Here is a 17790-nt window from a genome sequence, read left to right as displayed (position 1 = left end):
ACGGAGCAGAAAGACTGCCAATAAAGACGTGTCTAGAAGGGATCCCGCTAGTCAATTGGAATGTGCATGGACAATGAGTGGTTGAGTTGGTGGAAACGGAGACAAACCTGCGCTGGTTTAGTTGCTTTAGGGGGCTTTGCGGGTGAGGAGGCCGAGAGACTAAAGCAAGAGTGATGTTGTGCTCCGACTGAGATCCAACCGAGATCAAAATGAGAGGACAAAGATAAAAGATAAAAATAATGATAAAATAAAGGTGGCCCTGTCAAATGAGAGTACGGAGTACTGGAGAGGGAGAACGCCCCAGACCTGCCAGAGTGCCAGGTTGTAGCGGACCCAAACGTTGACAAAGAAGGTATCCAAAGGCCGCCGACAATCCAACTGAAAAGGGATAAGTGGTAATAACAGTAGACGAAGAGTAAAAGAAAAGCAAAGGGAAAGAGAGAAAGTAATTGCAAAGAACAATACTAAAAAGGTTACAGCCGCCAGTACAAGTTAAGCGGAAAAGAAGGGTGAGGAAAAAAGAGGGCCCCTGGTAGGGGAAAAGGGGGGGCGCGTGTTTGAGGGACACAGGCGCGATAAATAGTGAGGAGAAAATAAAGATACTAATGAATGAACGATATCCGCGAGGACAGAACAAGAACAACACCCTCCGATTCTTCTCTTGCGTTTCCCAAACTATCTTATAGAAATGCAAGTAAACAGTAATCAAACAAATGAAAGCTTATCAGAATATTATCATCAACAACTCAAGTAATTAAAATAAAATCACAATCGAACCGAGGGAACTGTTGTGGGAGAACCAACAATCCCAGATAGTAAAGAACGCGAGGAACTAGCCAAAAAGAGACAAACTGGTACAGGGTCAGGTAAGCAAGGAATGGGCCGAGACAGAGCAGCAAGTATGTAATCGATGTATCAAAGGGGGAGGAAAAGCAGGTGGGTTAAAAAAGGGGATTTGCGGCAGAAGGATTCCTCAACCAGTCAATGCTCCATGGTGAACTTGAACCATCATTGTGACTGCGGGAAAAGTCCCAATGGATAATTATAGTAATAGCGTAATCAATTCTTGTGGAGTGAAAGGTTTTAGCAGATCCATACTTTTGAGGCAAAAGATGGGGAAATGGTCTCCATCCAACCATCTGTCATCCGTCGCATGAGCAGCACTAAGCAGCGGCTTTCCCACTCTGAAGCATGCTGCGCTTCCACGCTGATTGAAGCGCTTTGTTCTGCTATCAATCGATCTCAGAATGGGTAATATCAAGTAGTCTGCCCAAAGCAACCGCTTCTGGTTCGTGTTCAGACGATGGCCGACTAACAAGTTCGGGAGACAGCGTAATTTCGGCCAAGGCAGATGCTGAGAAATCTATAATTCGTTCTATCGCCCTGCAGCAGCGGTATCAGCGCCTCCAGGAGTTATGCCATCCCCTGAGATGCATCAGTTGGGACTTTGCTTTTCCCACATTGCGATCGGTCATTCTGATCATAAATGATTGATCAATCAGCGGAAGTGCCAGAATTCGGGGCTAACAGGAGACTTTCAACCAGCCACAGCGTCTACGAACGATCTGTGTTGGTGGGGTGTCCTGGTCAGCGGCTCTTGGTCCTGACGGACTATGTGTTGATCCGATCCGGCTGCAGAACAATAGGCCTACCTTCCATGGCGGGCCTTTTTGCAAATGGCCAGTACCATACTTCGTACAGTTATAACCCTTTCACTACTCCGTACAGAGTTAATGCCCATAGGATTGCTGGTTGAGAAGACAAGAAACATCTTTAGAAGATATGACATGGCAACTGAGATATTCTAAACGGTAGCGCTTCCTGTCTCTATCGGCGTGAGGGGCCTTATCTTAGACATCATTCGATGTGTCATCTTAGGACTACTTCATCCCAAGCATGAAAACCCTCGATTTTGCCCATAACTAATGGATCCGGTGCATAATGGCTACTGTACTACATCGTCCGGACGTAAGATTATCCCGGGTCTCCAAGTGGTTAGATAAGGTAGTATCCGTGCTGGGCGGCAGAGTGTATGCCTTATTGATGCCTGAATAATACGTGGGGATATCGGGATCCAAAAATTTACCCCTCCACTGTTCACTTCCACACTGTGCGAGTTGAACACTTTGGCCTCCATTCCCGCGGGACTTGCTGCATAGTCGCCTTCCTGATCAGAGTGCTGGTCTACATGTGAGTGCTTTCTGTCATTTTGTCTTATCACTCAATGCCTATGAGCGCCCGATAAGAAGACTCTCGTGGTGACTCACATGCGTCTCCGCAACACATTTGACTGACATCTCCGCCAGAGCCCAGCTCATATTCCCCCAGTTCACTCGCGCTGGCCAGATCCCTACACTTGAGGCACCAAAATGGCTTCTATCTACATTGACGAAGATGTCGGCAGGGACGACTCGACCGCCAACGGAACCGAATCTGCCCCCTACAAGACTCTCCTTCATGCTTTCTTGCAGCACGCTCCTACCGATGGCAACCAGTACTTGACCCGCAAGTCCCAGACTGAGCCCACGGAGGCAGGTGCCGACCCCGCGTCTAAATTGGAGTGGAAGCCGGCCACGAAGTCGGCGGTCAAGAAGGCCACCAACCTGTATGAGCAACGGAAGAGAAAGGCCGCGAAGGAACAAGAATTGGCTATCCGTGAGAAGCAGGAGGCTGAGAAGCGACAGGCTATCCTTGAGGAGGCAAAGAAGGTCGTTCTTACGGAGGACACATCACTTCCCAAGCCCACCAAGATCCGTCTTGATGTGACTGATCCGGCCGTTGTCAAGCTGGGATCCCCCGAGTCTGAGACTCCTGGAACTCGTGTTCGTGTGGTTGGAAGAGTTCACCGTCTGCGTGCTCAGAAGGACGTTATCTTCCTCACTCTGACCGATGGCTATGGCTACCTGCAGTGCGTCCTGACGGGCAACCTGTGTAAGACTTACGATGCCATGACTCTTACTCTTGAGACCTCGATTGCTATCCATGGTGAGATGCGTGCCGTCCCCCCTAAGCAACATGCTCCCAACAACCGTGAGCTGCACGCCGATTTCTACACTATCATTGGCCGCGCTGCTGGTGACAAGGAGGCTATCACCACTAGAGTTGCACCTGATGCTGATCCCCAAACCCTCTATGACAACCGTCACCTCGTCCTCCGTGGTGAGACCGCCTCGTCAGTCATGAAGGTTCGCGCGGCTACCCTCCGGGCTTTCCGTCAGACCTTCGAAGAGAACCGCATGCTGGAAGTTACCCCTCCTGCCATGGTTCAGACTCAGGTGGAGGGTGGAAGCACCTTGTTCGGTTTCGACTACTATGGCGAGAATGCTTATTTGACCCAGTCCTCCCAGCTTTACCTGGAGACTTGCCTCCCCTCCCTTGGTGATGTCTTCTGTGTGTGCCCTTCTTTCCGCGCTGAGAAGTCGCTTACCCGTCGCCATCTGTCCGAGTACACCCACATCGAGGCAGAGCTTGACTTCATCACTTTCAACGACCTCCTCGATCACCTTGAGCACGTCATCTGCCGTGTTATTGATCTGACTCTGGCTGAGCCGGCCACCAAGGCTCTCATCGAGAAACTCAACCCCGACTTCAAGCCCCCTAGCCGCCCCTTCAAGCGGATGAAGTACTCCGATGCCATTGAATGGCTGCGGGAACACGACATCCCCAACGAGGAGGGCAAGCCTCACGAGTTCGGCGATGACATTGCCGAGGCTGCTGAGAGAAAGATGACCGATATCATCAACCAGCCCATCTTCCTGACCCACTTCCCCGCTGAGATCAAGGCCTTCTACATGAAGAAGGACGCTGAAGACCGCCGTGTCACTGAGAGTGTGGACGTTCTCATGCCTGGAGTTGGTGAGATCGTTGGTGGTAGTATGAGAATGGACGACTGGGATGAGCTCATGGCCGCCTACAAGCACGAAGGCATGGATCCTTCCCCGTACTACTGGTACACTGACCAGCGCAAGTAAGTCAAGCCTTCACGAGCCTCTCCCCATCATGTAATTTGTTTAAAGAGACGTATAACTAATATGCATCTACAATATAGGTACGGTACCTCCCCTCACGGTGGTTACGGTCTTGGTCTCGAACGTTTCTTGGCTTGGTTGTGTGCTCGTTACACCGTTCGCGACTGCTCCTTGTATCCTCGTTTCACGGGCCGTTGCACTCCTTAGGCGCTTTGATGTCATAGACAGGATTTATAGATACATGATACACCGATTCATCCCAGATGTGATATCGGTAGTCATGGTAATACTCTCTGATATCGACTATGAAAGCGAAATCGTCATGCTTCATGAAATTCTGGTAGCATTACAGGACCTATCGTAAAGTATCATTCTGATTTATTTTTAATTTCATATCATAACTATATTGTAGCCGTCATTATACGGTCGCTTCGACACCAGCTTCTTATAAATGAAGAAATAGAAGCCGTTGACGTCGACGTACATGAAAGCTATCGAGTCTGGAAGTGAGACCAGTGTGGGCCGTGATGAAAGTAAAGGAGTACTAAAACTGCGTCTTTGCACTAAAATCCGTCATATTATCGATCCGTAGACAAACGCAGTAAGTAGACAGCGAGTCACCATATCACTGGGAAGAAGTTGACGTCGTAAGTGGGGGAATACTAATAAGACACTGCAAGAAAGACCCGTATTGAGAAGGCACCACCACAGTCTGCAGCCAAGGATGTTGTTGGTTGGACGCTCAAGGGGGTTTAGCTCCGTTTGACATCACGAGCAGCGACTACTACTACTACTACTGCCTCTCTACATATGATGATCGATCGATCATTTTCACAACTCATTAGTCCTTATTGTCAAAATTCGAATTGGGTGATCGAGTGCGACAATTAACATGTATAACTGGTTTAGGTAAGTGACGGCTTTCATTGATGGTTTCTCATGCAGCTTCCCTGCAGGAAGCAGGTAAGCCGATAATGCTCGCTGAACACTCTATGTCACCATAGTGGGCATTCAGAGTCGCGACAAGCACATCGCTATGCTGAGCCAAAAGTGTAGAGGGCAGATATGGATAATGGTGCGTCCAAGGCCGGCCTCCATTGGAAAAGCAAGCTATGTCCATAGGGACAGTTACCATGGCCCCTCTAGGAATACAGTATGCTAACTGAGATAGACCGGTGCAACAAGAGCCTGATTGCAACACAGTACCTGGTGCGAGACATTTGCTGGTCTTTGAGGATCGTACACAGCGTTCTCTCAGCACACGGCGGCCATCTAAGCTGCCGGTGGCGGCTCTCTCTGGAATGATATGTGAGACGATAGATAGGTAGAAAGAGCCGACTAATATGATACTAGACAGAAAGATATACGAATAACTCGTCTAGCTGTATCCCACCACCCTCATCTGCGTTCAAAGGGGACCAGGAAACCTTGTGAAGACCTTATCAAACGATCATGCGTCATGCAGACAATCTGCTGGAGATGTGAGGCATAGCAGGGTTGAAGTCATTCAGTTCGGGTTGTGATTATTCCGACCATGAGCCCCTTGGGCAGTCTGGCCATCGTTGGCGGAATTCTCAGACAAGGCTGCCAGAATTTGCTGGTGGGTGGCGTCCGAACGAATCATGGAGACCATCTGATTGACAGTATCCTGGTCTCCGTTGCGGACTAATCCTAGAAGCTGTTCGAGGAAGCTTCGGTAATAAACCAGTTCTTCGGCGAGTTGGTCAGATGTTTGAGGAGAGTCGTTTGGAGGCTCGAGACGCGCGCTTTGACTGCTTTGGTTGCGGCGACTATTGGCAATAAACAGTCAACCGATACTGTCAAGAGGATACGGGCGAAATAAACAAAGTTGTTAACAGTAAGATACCTACCTGGGATCGCCGTTTAGTGACGAGCCAGTGTTTTCTTGTCTCATCCTGTTATCCGCAGAGGCGGGAGTCTCGAATCCCAACCTGTGGAGATGCCCCTCGTTTGTTTTTCGTCGAGATGCCTGCTCGGCGGTGGGGTGTATATTATAATGTTGCAGGAACGATAAGGGTCAGATTAGAGAAGTGAAGTGGCGACTGATATCGAGGAAGGTCCAGGCTGAACAGTGAGTGCCCCACAAGACAAGGAAATCCGTCGATCTGGTGACAGGTGTACTCCGTAAATATGGGTGCCTTTTGATTCCAAGAGCTTAGCCGAGTTACCAGTGGAGGCAAGCTATGCCCAGGCTGCTGATGCAGTGGTTGACCACGCACTTGGGTACTGCCGCCCAATGGCCCAACAAGAATCTTCCGCTTAATGGTGGAATTATTGAGAGGGGATATCAGAGGCTGGGAAGAGACAGCTGTCGGGTTGGGAAGGGGGGAGTGTCCATCCTCTGACCTAAGCCACGCGAACAGGGATTAACTATTGGCCAAGAGTCAGTTCTTCATTAGGGTGTTCAGCAGATCGATCACAGGCCCTGGAGAAGCCATAGGACGGTATTGCAGAGGCAAAGCCCAGAAAGGATCATCATTGCGCTGTCCTGACCGGGCACGGTTGCTCCCTCGATGGTACCCCATCAGACCAGCACCATATGTGACCATTTTGCGGGCGACTTTGTTATCCGCAGGCACATTTGGCCGAGCGGGCCAGTCAAGAACCATGGAAGAAAGCTACCCGCAAACACAGAGCATTGTCAGGTTAGGCCTGTTAGTTGGTTTGGGGGATCTTTGGTACTGTGCTCGCGGAGAAATCTCCCAGCCAATCCTCGCTCCCTCTCGTCTCCGCCGCCGATTCGGGGAAACATCGCTTTCGCTTTTGTAGTGCACGCTAGATCATCTGGTGCCGTGACTATACGTCAACCGGGTCACTGGCCTTCCCTCTCTTCCCTTTTTTCCTCTCCAAGACCGTCTGGTCATTGCAATGCTGATCCTTTATACCTACAATATTATGTATCAAATGTGGGAAGATCTCGCGATGCAACAGCTTGGCTCCAAGTCGGCGGGCAGCCGCCACCAGCTTTTGTGGCTATTGTATTAGCCCCCGTTTTTGACTGTGGAAATGCTTCACTGCCTGGCAGAAGAGTTTGCTTCTGTGGAAGCTATGAACTGACACTTATGTAACAGGCGTCACATCAAATACTTTCTCTCTCGCAGACCTGCATATCGATGACGAGGACTGAGTCGAATCGTACCTGCCGAGAACCAGAATCACCTCCTGACCTCGAATTTATCGCGACAAGTTTGTCGAAAATCGTCCTCCCGCAACAAGAAAAGAGATATGGATTCAAAGTTTGGTGTCATCAGCATCATGTCATCTAGGATCTCAACGGTCCCGCGTTGCGTTTTGATGTCAACTCTAAGAAAACGGCGATTGTTTGTCTTCGGTGGAAACACACTGGTAGTGGCTGAGGGTACCACAGTGGTATCAAGACACGGATTCATCTTCGGGTTTGACTACCCAATATATACTGGCAAATTCTCGATGTGGCACAAATACACGGCATAACTGGCTTGTCAGTCCTCTGAGCATTCTGCTCGCAGGCATGTCGGGGTATACACAATCCGCCTCGCAAGTTTCACACCTGTGAAGTGTCTCCTCTGAGATCTGAAGACTTGCTCCAGTCATTCCGATTATCGAGTGAAACCGAGACGTGCTTTCGGTCAAGCTCAGTACACTCCGAAGAGGGAAAGAGAATACCACAGGAAGCGCGATGATCTTTGGTTTCCAGCTGTTAGGCCTTAAGCACAGTGAGGGCACCTCGGATCGTTTGCGCGAGCACCCCATCGGTTTGGTATGCTCGTAAAGCGCATCTAGGACAATCTGCCGTATTATACCAAAGACGTCTTTCTATGGAACCGAAGGTCGTTGCTTGTGCTGGACTAGCATGGGTGGTAAGGACCCCTGTTCGAACGAGCGCCAAGCTTTGTAGTCTGGCTCGATTTGACGTGCAGATCTAGCGTCAATCTTCGATGGTTTCATCACAATGAACTCAGGCATCCACCAGATCTATAGCTTCGTTGCAAGTCTGCAAAAGATACACGTGGTGCTCAGGACTTCACTTTATATGACTACCAGCTGTTGTGTGACTCCAGAATAGTTTCCTCGCTCGTATCGCAATCGTCAATCACGCTCGTGTGTTGAATCAGCGACTGAATATGCTGTCATATGTTTGGTTACGTCACGGGAACTAGTGCGCTTTAGCATGAACGTCAGGCCTGTCAATGTACAACTCCGTTTGATACGCTTGCATCGAAGGTGCCATGTGCGACGTCCTAAGTTTGATCCGTACAACCAGGTCTGGCTTTCTTGATCGGGCATCAACATTGGGCAGAGACTCCACCGATTGAATGCCGAGTGTAGTGCAGTCTATCGAGTTTGAAATGATTGGGTGATGCTGATAAATTAGTGGAAAGGTGCTATTTCAAGCAACTGCATACCAAGCTTCGTTCGCGCTTTGGCACGCCTTGTCCTGTTTAAGTGCCAACATCTCGGTGATCAAGGCATCGGGTCGACCCTACAAATTGTCCAGACCTGCCAGAGTCCATTCTGGCGCTCCACCGGCGGGCAGGCTGCTGTAATAGTTCGGAAGATGTTATGAGAATCTGGCTTGCTTCATTTCCGGGGATTGACCGGATTCGCAACGACAGAAAGTCCAATTGCCCGCCGTGAGAATTCTGGCTATTGTGGGCGTGGGCAAGACGTCTCGGAAGTAGAGGTAAGAGCCAACTGTAGAGGACTATATTTCGGCTCTGACGAAACCACATGCAGAAGACGAGCGTACGCCCAGTATTGTCCGTGCAAGCGCAAAATTTTGCAGAAGCCAGAAATTTGTGTCGAAAGTGAAGTAGTCTTCGCTTACCGAACGGTTTTCAGTCTCTCTAGTAGATCAATCACATTCGTGGATTCTGCTCCAGGTTAGGCACTGGCAGCTAAGAAGAAGCAACCATAAAATCTGAAGGAGATGAGGAATACCTACCCGGAGAGAAAAGGGGGGCGGAGGGAGCAGGGCAAGGGCAGCAGCAACCAGACGAACCGGTGGTTTCTAGCGCCAAGGTGAGTGCCCATTAGCGAAGGAAAATACATCCAGGAATCCTCATTGGGCAACTACTGGACGCCTCCGAAGTCATCTCCCGAACGCGAGGGAAAAGGTCATGCGTTCTGGAAACGCTTACAAACTATCAAGGCGCATGCCGTGAGAGGATAAGTGTGAGAAGTTTGTTTGCATCAGTACCAACCTTATGGCTCAAAAGATCAGTGCGGCCTTCACAATGCCGGCGGACTTCTCGCCTTTGACAGCTCTTTTATGACATTGCGGGTTGCAAAGTATGGCTTGTACCAGTGATACTGTCGACTACACTTGTTCAGCACTTCTGGGCATGCCATGAGAGGTTGCAATCCAGAATTTGCAAAATCTGACAGTCAACAACAGACCTTGCTCGGTGTCTCGATCCGGCTGGCATTCAAAGTATACCGGTGGAGGCGCTCTTCCGCGTATTTATTGCGAGCAATGAGAAACCCAACAGTACGTCGCAGAGTGCAGTACTCTGCCTAGGTCATTCTAAGGGAAATCCATGTCCATACTGACTGGTCACTGTCGACTTGAAGATAAGGAAGAGCGATGACAACAACGGCAAAAAGCAAATATTCACTCGATTCCGGTCGTTGTTTGTCAGAACGTCTATTGAACCATGTCTCGAGGCGGAGCCCTGCGGCCCAGTCTCAGCCAGATGTGCTGGCACCATTCCGTGAGCCTGCTGCCATAGCCTGCCCTACGGAAATTGTTTCCGGGCCACAGTGGAATCTGGCAGCCCATTTTTTGGGCCGGTTATGCAGCAACCTACGGAGGAACATATGCCTAATCTCATACTAGTGCAAGTCCATCCTCTCACTACTCCGTACAGGCTACGAAGATATTCGAACTAGTCCACCTTAGCCCCCCATATGCAGGGTCCTCCAGGATGATATTATCCAAGATAGGCATCCGAAGCTTGCATATGCAAGTCATGATCAGCTTAGATGTGCTTCATCTAAGCTGAACGTGGCTAGCTGAAGAAGTGTCCCTCGGGAACTTGCCACCTGGTCTACGACTCCTCAGGGGTGAGTTGACTCGCGCATTGTCCACGCACGTCTTACCATGTCAGAATTTGTGGGCCGCCCCCTTTTTATTTCTTCATCACAACCCTCCTTGGTTTGTGGATTAGGTGACATGGTTTGTGGAAATAGGATTACACGTAGTTTAGTAATATCTGCCCTGAAGAAAGTACTTTACCTTTATTGGATTAGCTCGACGGGTTTGAACACGTCTACGGGGGAGACTAGGTTTTCTTCACGTATCCGTTTATTACTATGGTCAAAATATATGAACTGCTATATCATATCTTATGCCATGTCAGTGATGAACTATGATGTGTATCAGTACTATGTACATTTCCCAAACTTTCATCTACCCTGTAGTATGTATGATTAGCTGGACCGAAGTATAAAGTTAGTACTACTTTTCTCCTGCATTAATTGACCTTCGTCAATGCAAGCAAGATAAATGACGCTATTTGAGCATGACCGTACTGACATTATCACATAACCTTTTTTTTTATACTCACTGCAGTGCCTTTCTCCGAGGACCAGTTTAGTATAATGTCTACAGTTGTTTTGTTTATTTCCCCTTGCTCCGGATACTTTGTCCCTGTATATATAGTTATGCCTAATATGCGTGGCGCGAGAAGCCCTTCCGCTGGGAATGTGAGACATGCCATAGGTAGGTAATCGGCCACAGCCACATATTATTCAGCCACTCGCAGGATAGGGATATTTCCTGGGAGATATAACGGATGTGTTCTGTGGTATTTCCAGGAACACAGTGAGGAGTGATGAAATATAAGGATTGATCTCTGAACAGAACGAGCCCATATCGATGTTGTTGACGTCCTTTTGCTCTGCTCCCGCCAGAGCATACCAAAACTCGTTGTTATGGAATTCATGCTCGTAGGAGAGCAGCATTCTTTGGACCTTGTTTCCTGAGCCTTTAGCATAGGGACGCGACACAGTAATAACAGGTGCAATTTATCCCCCCTTGCTTCGCAAATAGCAAGGGAAAACGGAGCACTTATAAAGCAACTTATGTGTCGCTGCCACCCATGTATGTGATCGCCTGCATGACATTACCTATACTTGATTCTGTCTTCTTGCCGAACTTGATCGGTGTCCACTCCCTCGTTTTCAAACTGCCACTCATTTGATCAAATTAGCAAGATGCAGCTTACCGGTCTTTTCGCTACGGCTTTTGCCCTCCTCGCATCTACTGCCTATGCCCAGACTGGTTCCCAGGGTACTGATACTGGAAACAAGTTTTGCACGGGCCAATGTCTTCCTAAGAGTTCCGATCTTCCCTGCAGCAATCCGGAGGTAAGCACATCCTCGATGCTAGGCATAGAGTCCTCATTAACCGTTATGGCAGTGGCAAGCATCATTGGGATGCTACATCTGCTGCCTCGATAATGATAACGCGGGTGGCTTTGCCGACAGTCTCCCTGACGATATTCTTCCTGACGACATTATTGGCGACGATGACTGAAAATAACCCGCATGTCCGCCACTTTATGTCCCAGATCGGTTGCCGTGTAATCCCTATAGCGAAATTATCAGGTTTCTTGTGCTGTGGTCAAAGAAGTATCAAGAATCCGGCGTCCTGGGCATGTACATTATGTTGCAATGTGTTGTATTGATTTCATCGTACATCAATCCTTGCTTGTATGTGTATTGTTTTCGACTCTGAAAAGAAAGACCTCTCGGGCCTAAAGCATGTTAATCACTGGAGATATTCCCAGTAGTGTGGGTGAATCCGCTAGATAGTTCGTAGGCGTGAGGTTTTCGACTCGGGGGCTCGTAGTTGGAAGAGTAGCGCGCGCGTTGCGTAGCCGAGACCATTGAATAACATTGACTGCAGATGGCCCTTCGACGGCACACTGCGCCCAACACGGATGCTATCGAGCCATAAGCAACAGAAGTTCGTTCCCATCGCAATTGTATTATCACTTTTGCCTATTTTGGCCCCTTAGCCTATCTTGATCTGTTTCACGCCGCGTGTCGGTTGCAGAACGCCTGGTACTGTCAGATACCTTAGGTCTTCGTTCCCGTGCCGGTCCAATCAAGTCTTAGTAGACAGAATGACATTAATGCAGCCCTAGTCACTTCAGAAAGGATGTGCTCCCGCGACGCATCTAGTTCAAGCATCTTCTCATCCACTCTGCATTGTATTGTATCCTAGCTCTTCACACCCCAACGCTGACAATATATCATAATTCGTGCGTTGCGATCGTGCCCAGGCAACGTCGTCCGCCGGTGCTAGTTGAACCTAAGGGGTTTATCGGTCGCTAGACAGTGATTCCTGCTACTGCCGGCGTCAACATCAATATGATCTCCTTGTATCTGAGGACAGAGGCTATGAATGTCGACCAATCGCCGTATTTGGGTTATGTAGCGGGTAGGTTGTGCACTGAGCAACGTCGTTGTTCGCATTGAGCCAAATTGCTGTTGGCTTGTACCAACAAGCCAGCATCCAGCCTATCATGGCATGATTTCCCTTCCAAGTATATGTCTCGTCCTTTAAATCTAGGCATTCATTCGACCATATGTCTTGTTCATTGATGACATGCAGCAAAACATGCACCTGTTCCTATCATTGCCGACCATGGGACATACCCGGCCGAGTGGATCAATCTGTGTAACCAGCCTCGAGAGTTGACGGCGTATGACCCCACAGTGATACAACTGTAGATGTAGGTATCCAAGGTATCTCCAATCTCTCGTATTGTCGAAGTCGTGGGTGATTAAGTCTGCCGAAGTATGTCGTTCGAATGGAAAGTGGGATTTGGCACATCTGGTCTGCGGGCTCTCCGGCTCCTCGTTAGCGGTAGGTTAGCAAGAATCCAAGAATAGCATCGTCTTGGACACGGAGCGAGAGCTGAATACAGCATCGAATCCCATAGGTAGTAATGAGTATATCTGCTGAAAGACACTTGTTCTTGGCCAGGCATTCTGTGGCCTTCATAGGACGAGGTGGAGTCTTCGAACAGCTTCATAATTTTGAATATTCCAGGCTGTCTCGTGTCCAGGCAAGTCAGGGATAAGTTCTCCTGTGTGGTAACAGAATCTAAAGCGTTCTGCTCTCATAGAAGCCACTTTCGAGCCTGCAGTACGTTCCATCAAGTTCTGCATGGGCGCAACAGGGCAGACGAGGTTGGGATGGCAGATGAGGTTGGGATATCGTGATGCATAAGTACTTCGACTCCCACATATTGACGGGAAAAGGAAGGAAAATCCTCGGAACCTAGCTCTTTTCTGATGAGGACAACCTGGAGCCCGAACAGGGAGGTCTGGGAGGGGGCTAGGAGAGCAGAAGGTGAAATCCCTGAAGCAAACGTAGTCGATGGATGGGGGAGACGGATGCATAAACGAGATGCAAAGGACAAGGAAACCTTGATGTTCAGTATTCTGATGCTCATTCGATGCGGAATTTGACATCGGGCTGATGACAGGATGGAAAGAAAGAAACAACGGGACGCTCGTAAGATTCAGTTGACGGGGGATGGATGGAAATCATTTCCGGCTGGCAGGACAAATGTGCTTGCCGTTCCAGGAAAGCTCGCCAAACTAACCTGGTACCTTAGCTCTGTTGCGCTTGCTACTAGCATTTAACAAATGAATCTGCTCTATTTACGAGTTCCTTTATGATACGAGGTTCGCTTCAAGTTGCCTAATATAGGCTTTTGAGAATCTCAGGCTTCAGTAGAAGGGCAAAATCTGGGTTTCCGATGAGCTCATCTTGCAAGATAGTACCCCTATTTTTTGAGTTTCCAAGAATGCTCTAATGCTTAAGCATACTTCTATGGGCTGACTATTTACCTCTCAAAAGTTGGATTCTTCAACGCAGGTCGTTAGCAGACATTCAGAGACGAAGAAGACTGATAGGCTGAAGATACTACTTAACATCGCTGAGTGGATAATGGCATTTCTGGGTCCTCACAAGAGGGTTAACCCGCACCAGAAGATGCACCAGTTGCAGACACCCTGCAGCTATATAAACCCATGTCTAGTGCTTGGCTGACAGCTTCATCGCCTCTCCTTCTTTTGCTCTTTTGCCACCAAAATCTTGTCGTTGTGAGGTCCAACGAATGTAAGCGTATATATCCCGCAAATTGAAGTATATTGGTATGAAAACGGGGCACATCCAGGGACAGGAATCTACTCCGGGCTATGATGCTCAAAAGCTATGCTATAGTACACATCAGGAGCAGAGAGAATGTTGGGGAGCAGGCGTTCTCTACTTAGTAGGTGAACTGCATGTTATTAGTTTGTATGACCTGCGCGGTATTATGTTGTAGCTTATTCGCTAATTAAGCTTTTTGTATGATTCATGTATAGCATTAGGATGCTGCGAGCAATTATCCTCTCTTTGCAGGCTGTTACTTGCCACTCGTTAAATGCATAACTTTATACATCATTGTATGTATGAGCTTAGTCAGCTATACTTCACAATACAGGGCGCTCGGCAGTGGCTCGGCAGTACGGTTAGTCTTTTGACAGCAGCTAATTAACCTTGCACACACTACGGTACCCCATGGTCGGTCTAGTGGTAGATCACAAGTTGATAGGTAGATGGTCCAATAAATAACCGAGTCTTGTTCAGTTCTATATAGAAACACCCGCTCGTCTATACATATGCCCAAAGTCCGTGTGGTATTAAGAATCTATTTAAGCATCCGCTATGTGCTCAATGTCCAAAAGGAAGGTGCCGCTTCCACGCCTATCATCCATCGCTTCGTAGTACTCATGCTGGCTCTAATGCATCTGTTGTGTTTTTCCCGCTCAATATTTGCATATACCAAAGTGACTGACAACAGAAACCAAAAGAAAAAGAAAAATTCAAGATAATGCCTTGAGACTAGCCCTTTCCATGACCCACATGCACAATATCTGAGCGCTTGCAATTTCGACTAATGATTGTAAACTCAGTCGACTTGGAAAGCGTCAAAATCGTGACGGTATGATCACGGAGTCTCCTCCAGGGAACGGGCAGGTATATCAGAGGTCGGCGAACCCAAGGCCGTCTTCAGGGTGGGCGTCTTTTCACTGGGCTTCTCATCCCATAGCGCACTACTGGCGGGGAAGATCGACCCATCGTTGGAGATATTAACGGCGGGGGCATCTTCCACGCTCACATGCACATGAGGCACTACCAAGTCGAGCCCTTTCGAGGCGCTTGGGCAACCAGACATCTGGGGCTTGTGCCGAGGGGGCAGTGGACGATAGGCCGAGTCATGCATATAGCTCATATAGTCCGACCCGTTGCTGCTCACCGACGATGCAGCTGTGGACGGCGTGTGCATCAGCGGCGGAACAGACCCCGTAGCACTCCAGAGTGCCGACAAGCTGGTCGAACTGCGGTGATCAAACCGAGGGCGCCGGACCGGCATCATAGTGTCATCACGATGAAACTGGGAGAGGTAATTCCAAGCCTCTGACGACGCCAGAGAACTGGCACCGGATCCCATAGGTATCACTGGCTTCCATTCGGATGGATCCTGATCCGTCTTGGCATCATTCCATTCGCTGGGTATCCTGGAGATTGAGGATCTGGCGGCACCTTTCGTGGGAGTCATGGGTGCTACAATCATTCGAGGAGACATAGGAGGAGAGGCAGGTGGAGTTGTTGAGGAAGACATGGAGGAGTTTGATGAGAAGGAAGCTGAAAGTGGTTTGTGGGAGTCTTTGCGGCGACAGCTGCAGAGATAATGTGTTAGAAGAAAGTTATTGAAAGGAAAGAGATAGCAATGAGACAAAGAAAGGGCTAGGGGGAACTGGTTGGAATTTAAACCAACAGTGGAGGCTGTGCACGTCAAGGCTGTGGCGCGATAAGGAGTCTCATACCTTTCGCTACAATATAAGAGGGAATTGTCAGGCACTGTTATCTGCTTCTCGCACATGGCGCTGTAGATCGGTTAGCTTCGATTCTGGAGATAAGCGATCATTTGATATGCAAGGGGAATAAGCGACAAAGTTAACGGGGATGTGCGAGGATTGGCAAAAGCAACTATGCTGGAGAGAAGGCAGGGCAGCAGATACTGGGATGTAGCATAACACACATACCAAAAGTTGAGAAAGCTAGCCGCCATCTCGGGCTGCCGGTCGTCGTCCAACTCTAACTGCTTGGTGACTTGTCCAGAGCCTAGTTTGGATATAGAGTGGTTGACAAAGGATGTGCCTCTCCGATGTAAAGCCGGCCGTGAGTTCCTCAGCTTAGGGACATTGGAGCCCGAGGAAGTGCGGCGATGGTGGTTATTGCTTTGAGTCATGGATGGCGGTGAGGATCTGGTTAAGTATAAATATGACACCGGTCCAAAAGAAAAACCATCTATCTGAAAATAATTCGGCGATGGTACCTTGCGCCGAACCGCGCCAGTTGTGGAGCACGAGAGCTTGCCCCTATGGGGTCAGAAAGTATGAGGGATTTGCGTCTAGCAGGGATCCAACTGCACAATTGGTTGGACCAATGGCCTCGCACGGTAGTACTGGATGATATAGTTTCGTAATAATGCCTCAGTCCTCGTTCAGCCGAAATGGCATGTGCCGAATGAATCGAGCTGAAACGGCAAGGGAATACACGCCTGAGTGGTTTCTTATTTTTGAGAAAACCCTGGCAATGAGAGGCAAATATGTAGCGGGCGAACGCCAAATTCTTTGTAATGACAGTAACAACGATAAGCTTTTTTCCTTTCTGCTCTGTGTGTATCTGCTGTGGTACCAGAATTGGTCAGATAGGTCACAAATGAAACCAGTCTCACTAGTAGTACTACTAGAACGTTGGTGGCCCGGCTGAGGGAGCGTTATCACCGGCCTCTGAGTGGGGAGAGATAAGGGACAACAAAGTAACAAACGGGTAATCGACAAACGAAAGAAAAAAAAAATCGTAAAGGATAATTATAGCTAGGAAGGGAGACATACATACCAAAGGAATGGCAGTGTATTCTGTTTCCCCCTTTCTGCGATTTAAATCCCTCTTTGTTTTCTTCTTGGTTTGGCCCCTTTCTTATAAACCAGTGTGCCGTCTTCTCCAAGGTACACCGCACGTGCAATGGGCCTGATACCGAAAAGGGCGGGTGTAAGTAATGCTAAGCGGGATTATTGACCGGCGGTGATGAGAGAGAGTATCGTGCAGCCGAATGGAAAACAGAAAAATCGCTCGGAGAATAACTAGGCGATACTGAAAGAGGGATACCGAAGGGAGCACCAGATCACAGGCGCCGGGACGGTCAATCAATTGTATAAGAATAGCCTAAGAGTAATCGAAACGTCTTCCTGTTGTGGTAGTCGAAAAGTGTCAAGGCTGTTTGCGTCTCACGATAAGAACACCAAAGACAGAGAAAGCGAACAGCCCGATAGATATAACCAGAGCCGGAAAATCGATTCAAGCAACAGAAATTCTAGAACTTTGTTCCACCTACAAGGGGAGAGCATGATGGGGGGATTAGGTTAGCCTTGGTTTCTCTTCACATCCCCAGGTGTCCATTCGGCCCATTACTAGTTACCGTGACCACCCTGGGTGACGCCCGAGCACGTCAGGCCCGGGAGGGAAGGCGAGACTCAAGTTGAGTCACGCCATGATTGGGCTGGGGAAGGGAGTTCTAGACTGCCGGACTGCCGTGTGCCGCCTGCCTCAGGCAGCACAACGCGCAATCGTCCGTCTGAATGGGGAAGGCACACAACAGATTCGGCTTACCTCACCACCCATAGATGATCTAATCCACTCCGCGTACGGAGTATATGACTGGGGAACGTTGCAATGCTCCGCCGGAAC

General features: G+C 48.9%; 5 protein-coding genes across 5 annotated transcripts; 2 read left to right on the top strand and 3 right to left on the bottom strand.

Annotated features, from left to right (window-relative positions):
• Window positions 1-2369: 2369 nt before the first annotated feature.
• Window positions 2370-4175, top strand: AKAW2_11184A (asparagine--tRNA ligase DED81; the record flags this gene model as incomplete). The annotated part of the gene is made up of 2 exons (XM_041682833.1): window positions 2370-3967; window positions 4049-4175. 2 exons carry the CDS (start codon window positions 2370-2372, stop codon window positions 4173-4175), a joined length of 1725 nt encoding a protein of 574 aa, XP_041537904.1.
• A 1300-nt stretch (window positions 4176-5475) lies between these two features.
• Window positions 5476-5883, bottom strand: AKAW2_11183S (uncharacterized protein; the record flags this gene model as incomplete). The annotated part of the gene is made up of 2 exons (XM_041682822.1): window positions 5476-5758; window positions 5840-5883. 2 exons carry the CDS (start codon window positions 5881-5883, stop codon window positions 5476-5478), a joined length of 327 nt encoding a protein of 108 aa, XP_041537903.1.
• Window positions 5884-6373: 490 nt separating this feature from the next.
• On the bottom strand, window positions 6374-6538 carry AKAW2_11182S (uncharacterized protein; the record flags this gene model as incomplete). Its single annotated transcript, XM_041682811.1, has 1 exon — window positions 6374-6538. The coding sequence occupies one exon, from the start codon at window positions 6536-6538 to the stop codon at window positions 6374-6376; it is 165 nt and encodes a 54-aa protein (XP_041537902.1).
• A 4648-nt stretch (window positions 6539-11186) lies between these two features.
• Window positions 11187-11508, top strand: AKAW2_11181A (uncharacterized protein; the record flags this gene model as incomplete). The annotated part of the gene is made up of 2 exons (XM_041682800.1): window positions 11187-11339; window positions 11392-11508. 2 exons carry the CDS (start codon window positions 11187-11189, stop codon window positions 11506-11508), a joined length of 270 nt encoding a protein of 89 aa, XP_041537901.1.
• A 3475-nt stretch (window positions 11509-14983) lies between these two features.
• On the bottom strand, window positions 14984-16288 carry AKAW2_11180S (uncharacterized protein; the record flags this gene model as incomplete). The annotated part of the gene is made up of 2 exons (XM_041682789.1): window positions 14984-15923; window positions 16083-16288. The coding sequence occupies 2 exons, from the start codon at window positions 16286-16288 to the stop codon at window positions 14984-14986; spliced, it is 1146 nt and encodes a 381-aa protein (XP_041537900.1).
• Window positions 16289-17790: the final 1502 nt, after the last annotated feature.

The sequence above is a fragment of the Aspergillus luchuensis genome, chromosome 1 (assembly GCF_016861625.1).
Source record: "Aspergillus luchuensis IFO 4308 DNA, chromosome 1, nearly complete sequence".
In the NCBI taxonomy this organism is placed as follows: domain Eukaryota; kingdom Fungi; phylum Ascomycota; class Eurotiomycetes; order Eurotiales; family Aspergillaceae; genus Aspergillus; species Aspergillus luchuensis.
This window is presented reverse-complemented; position numbering and strand designations above follow the sequence as displayed.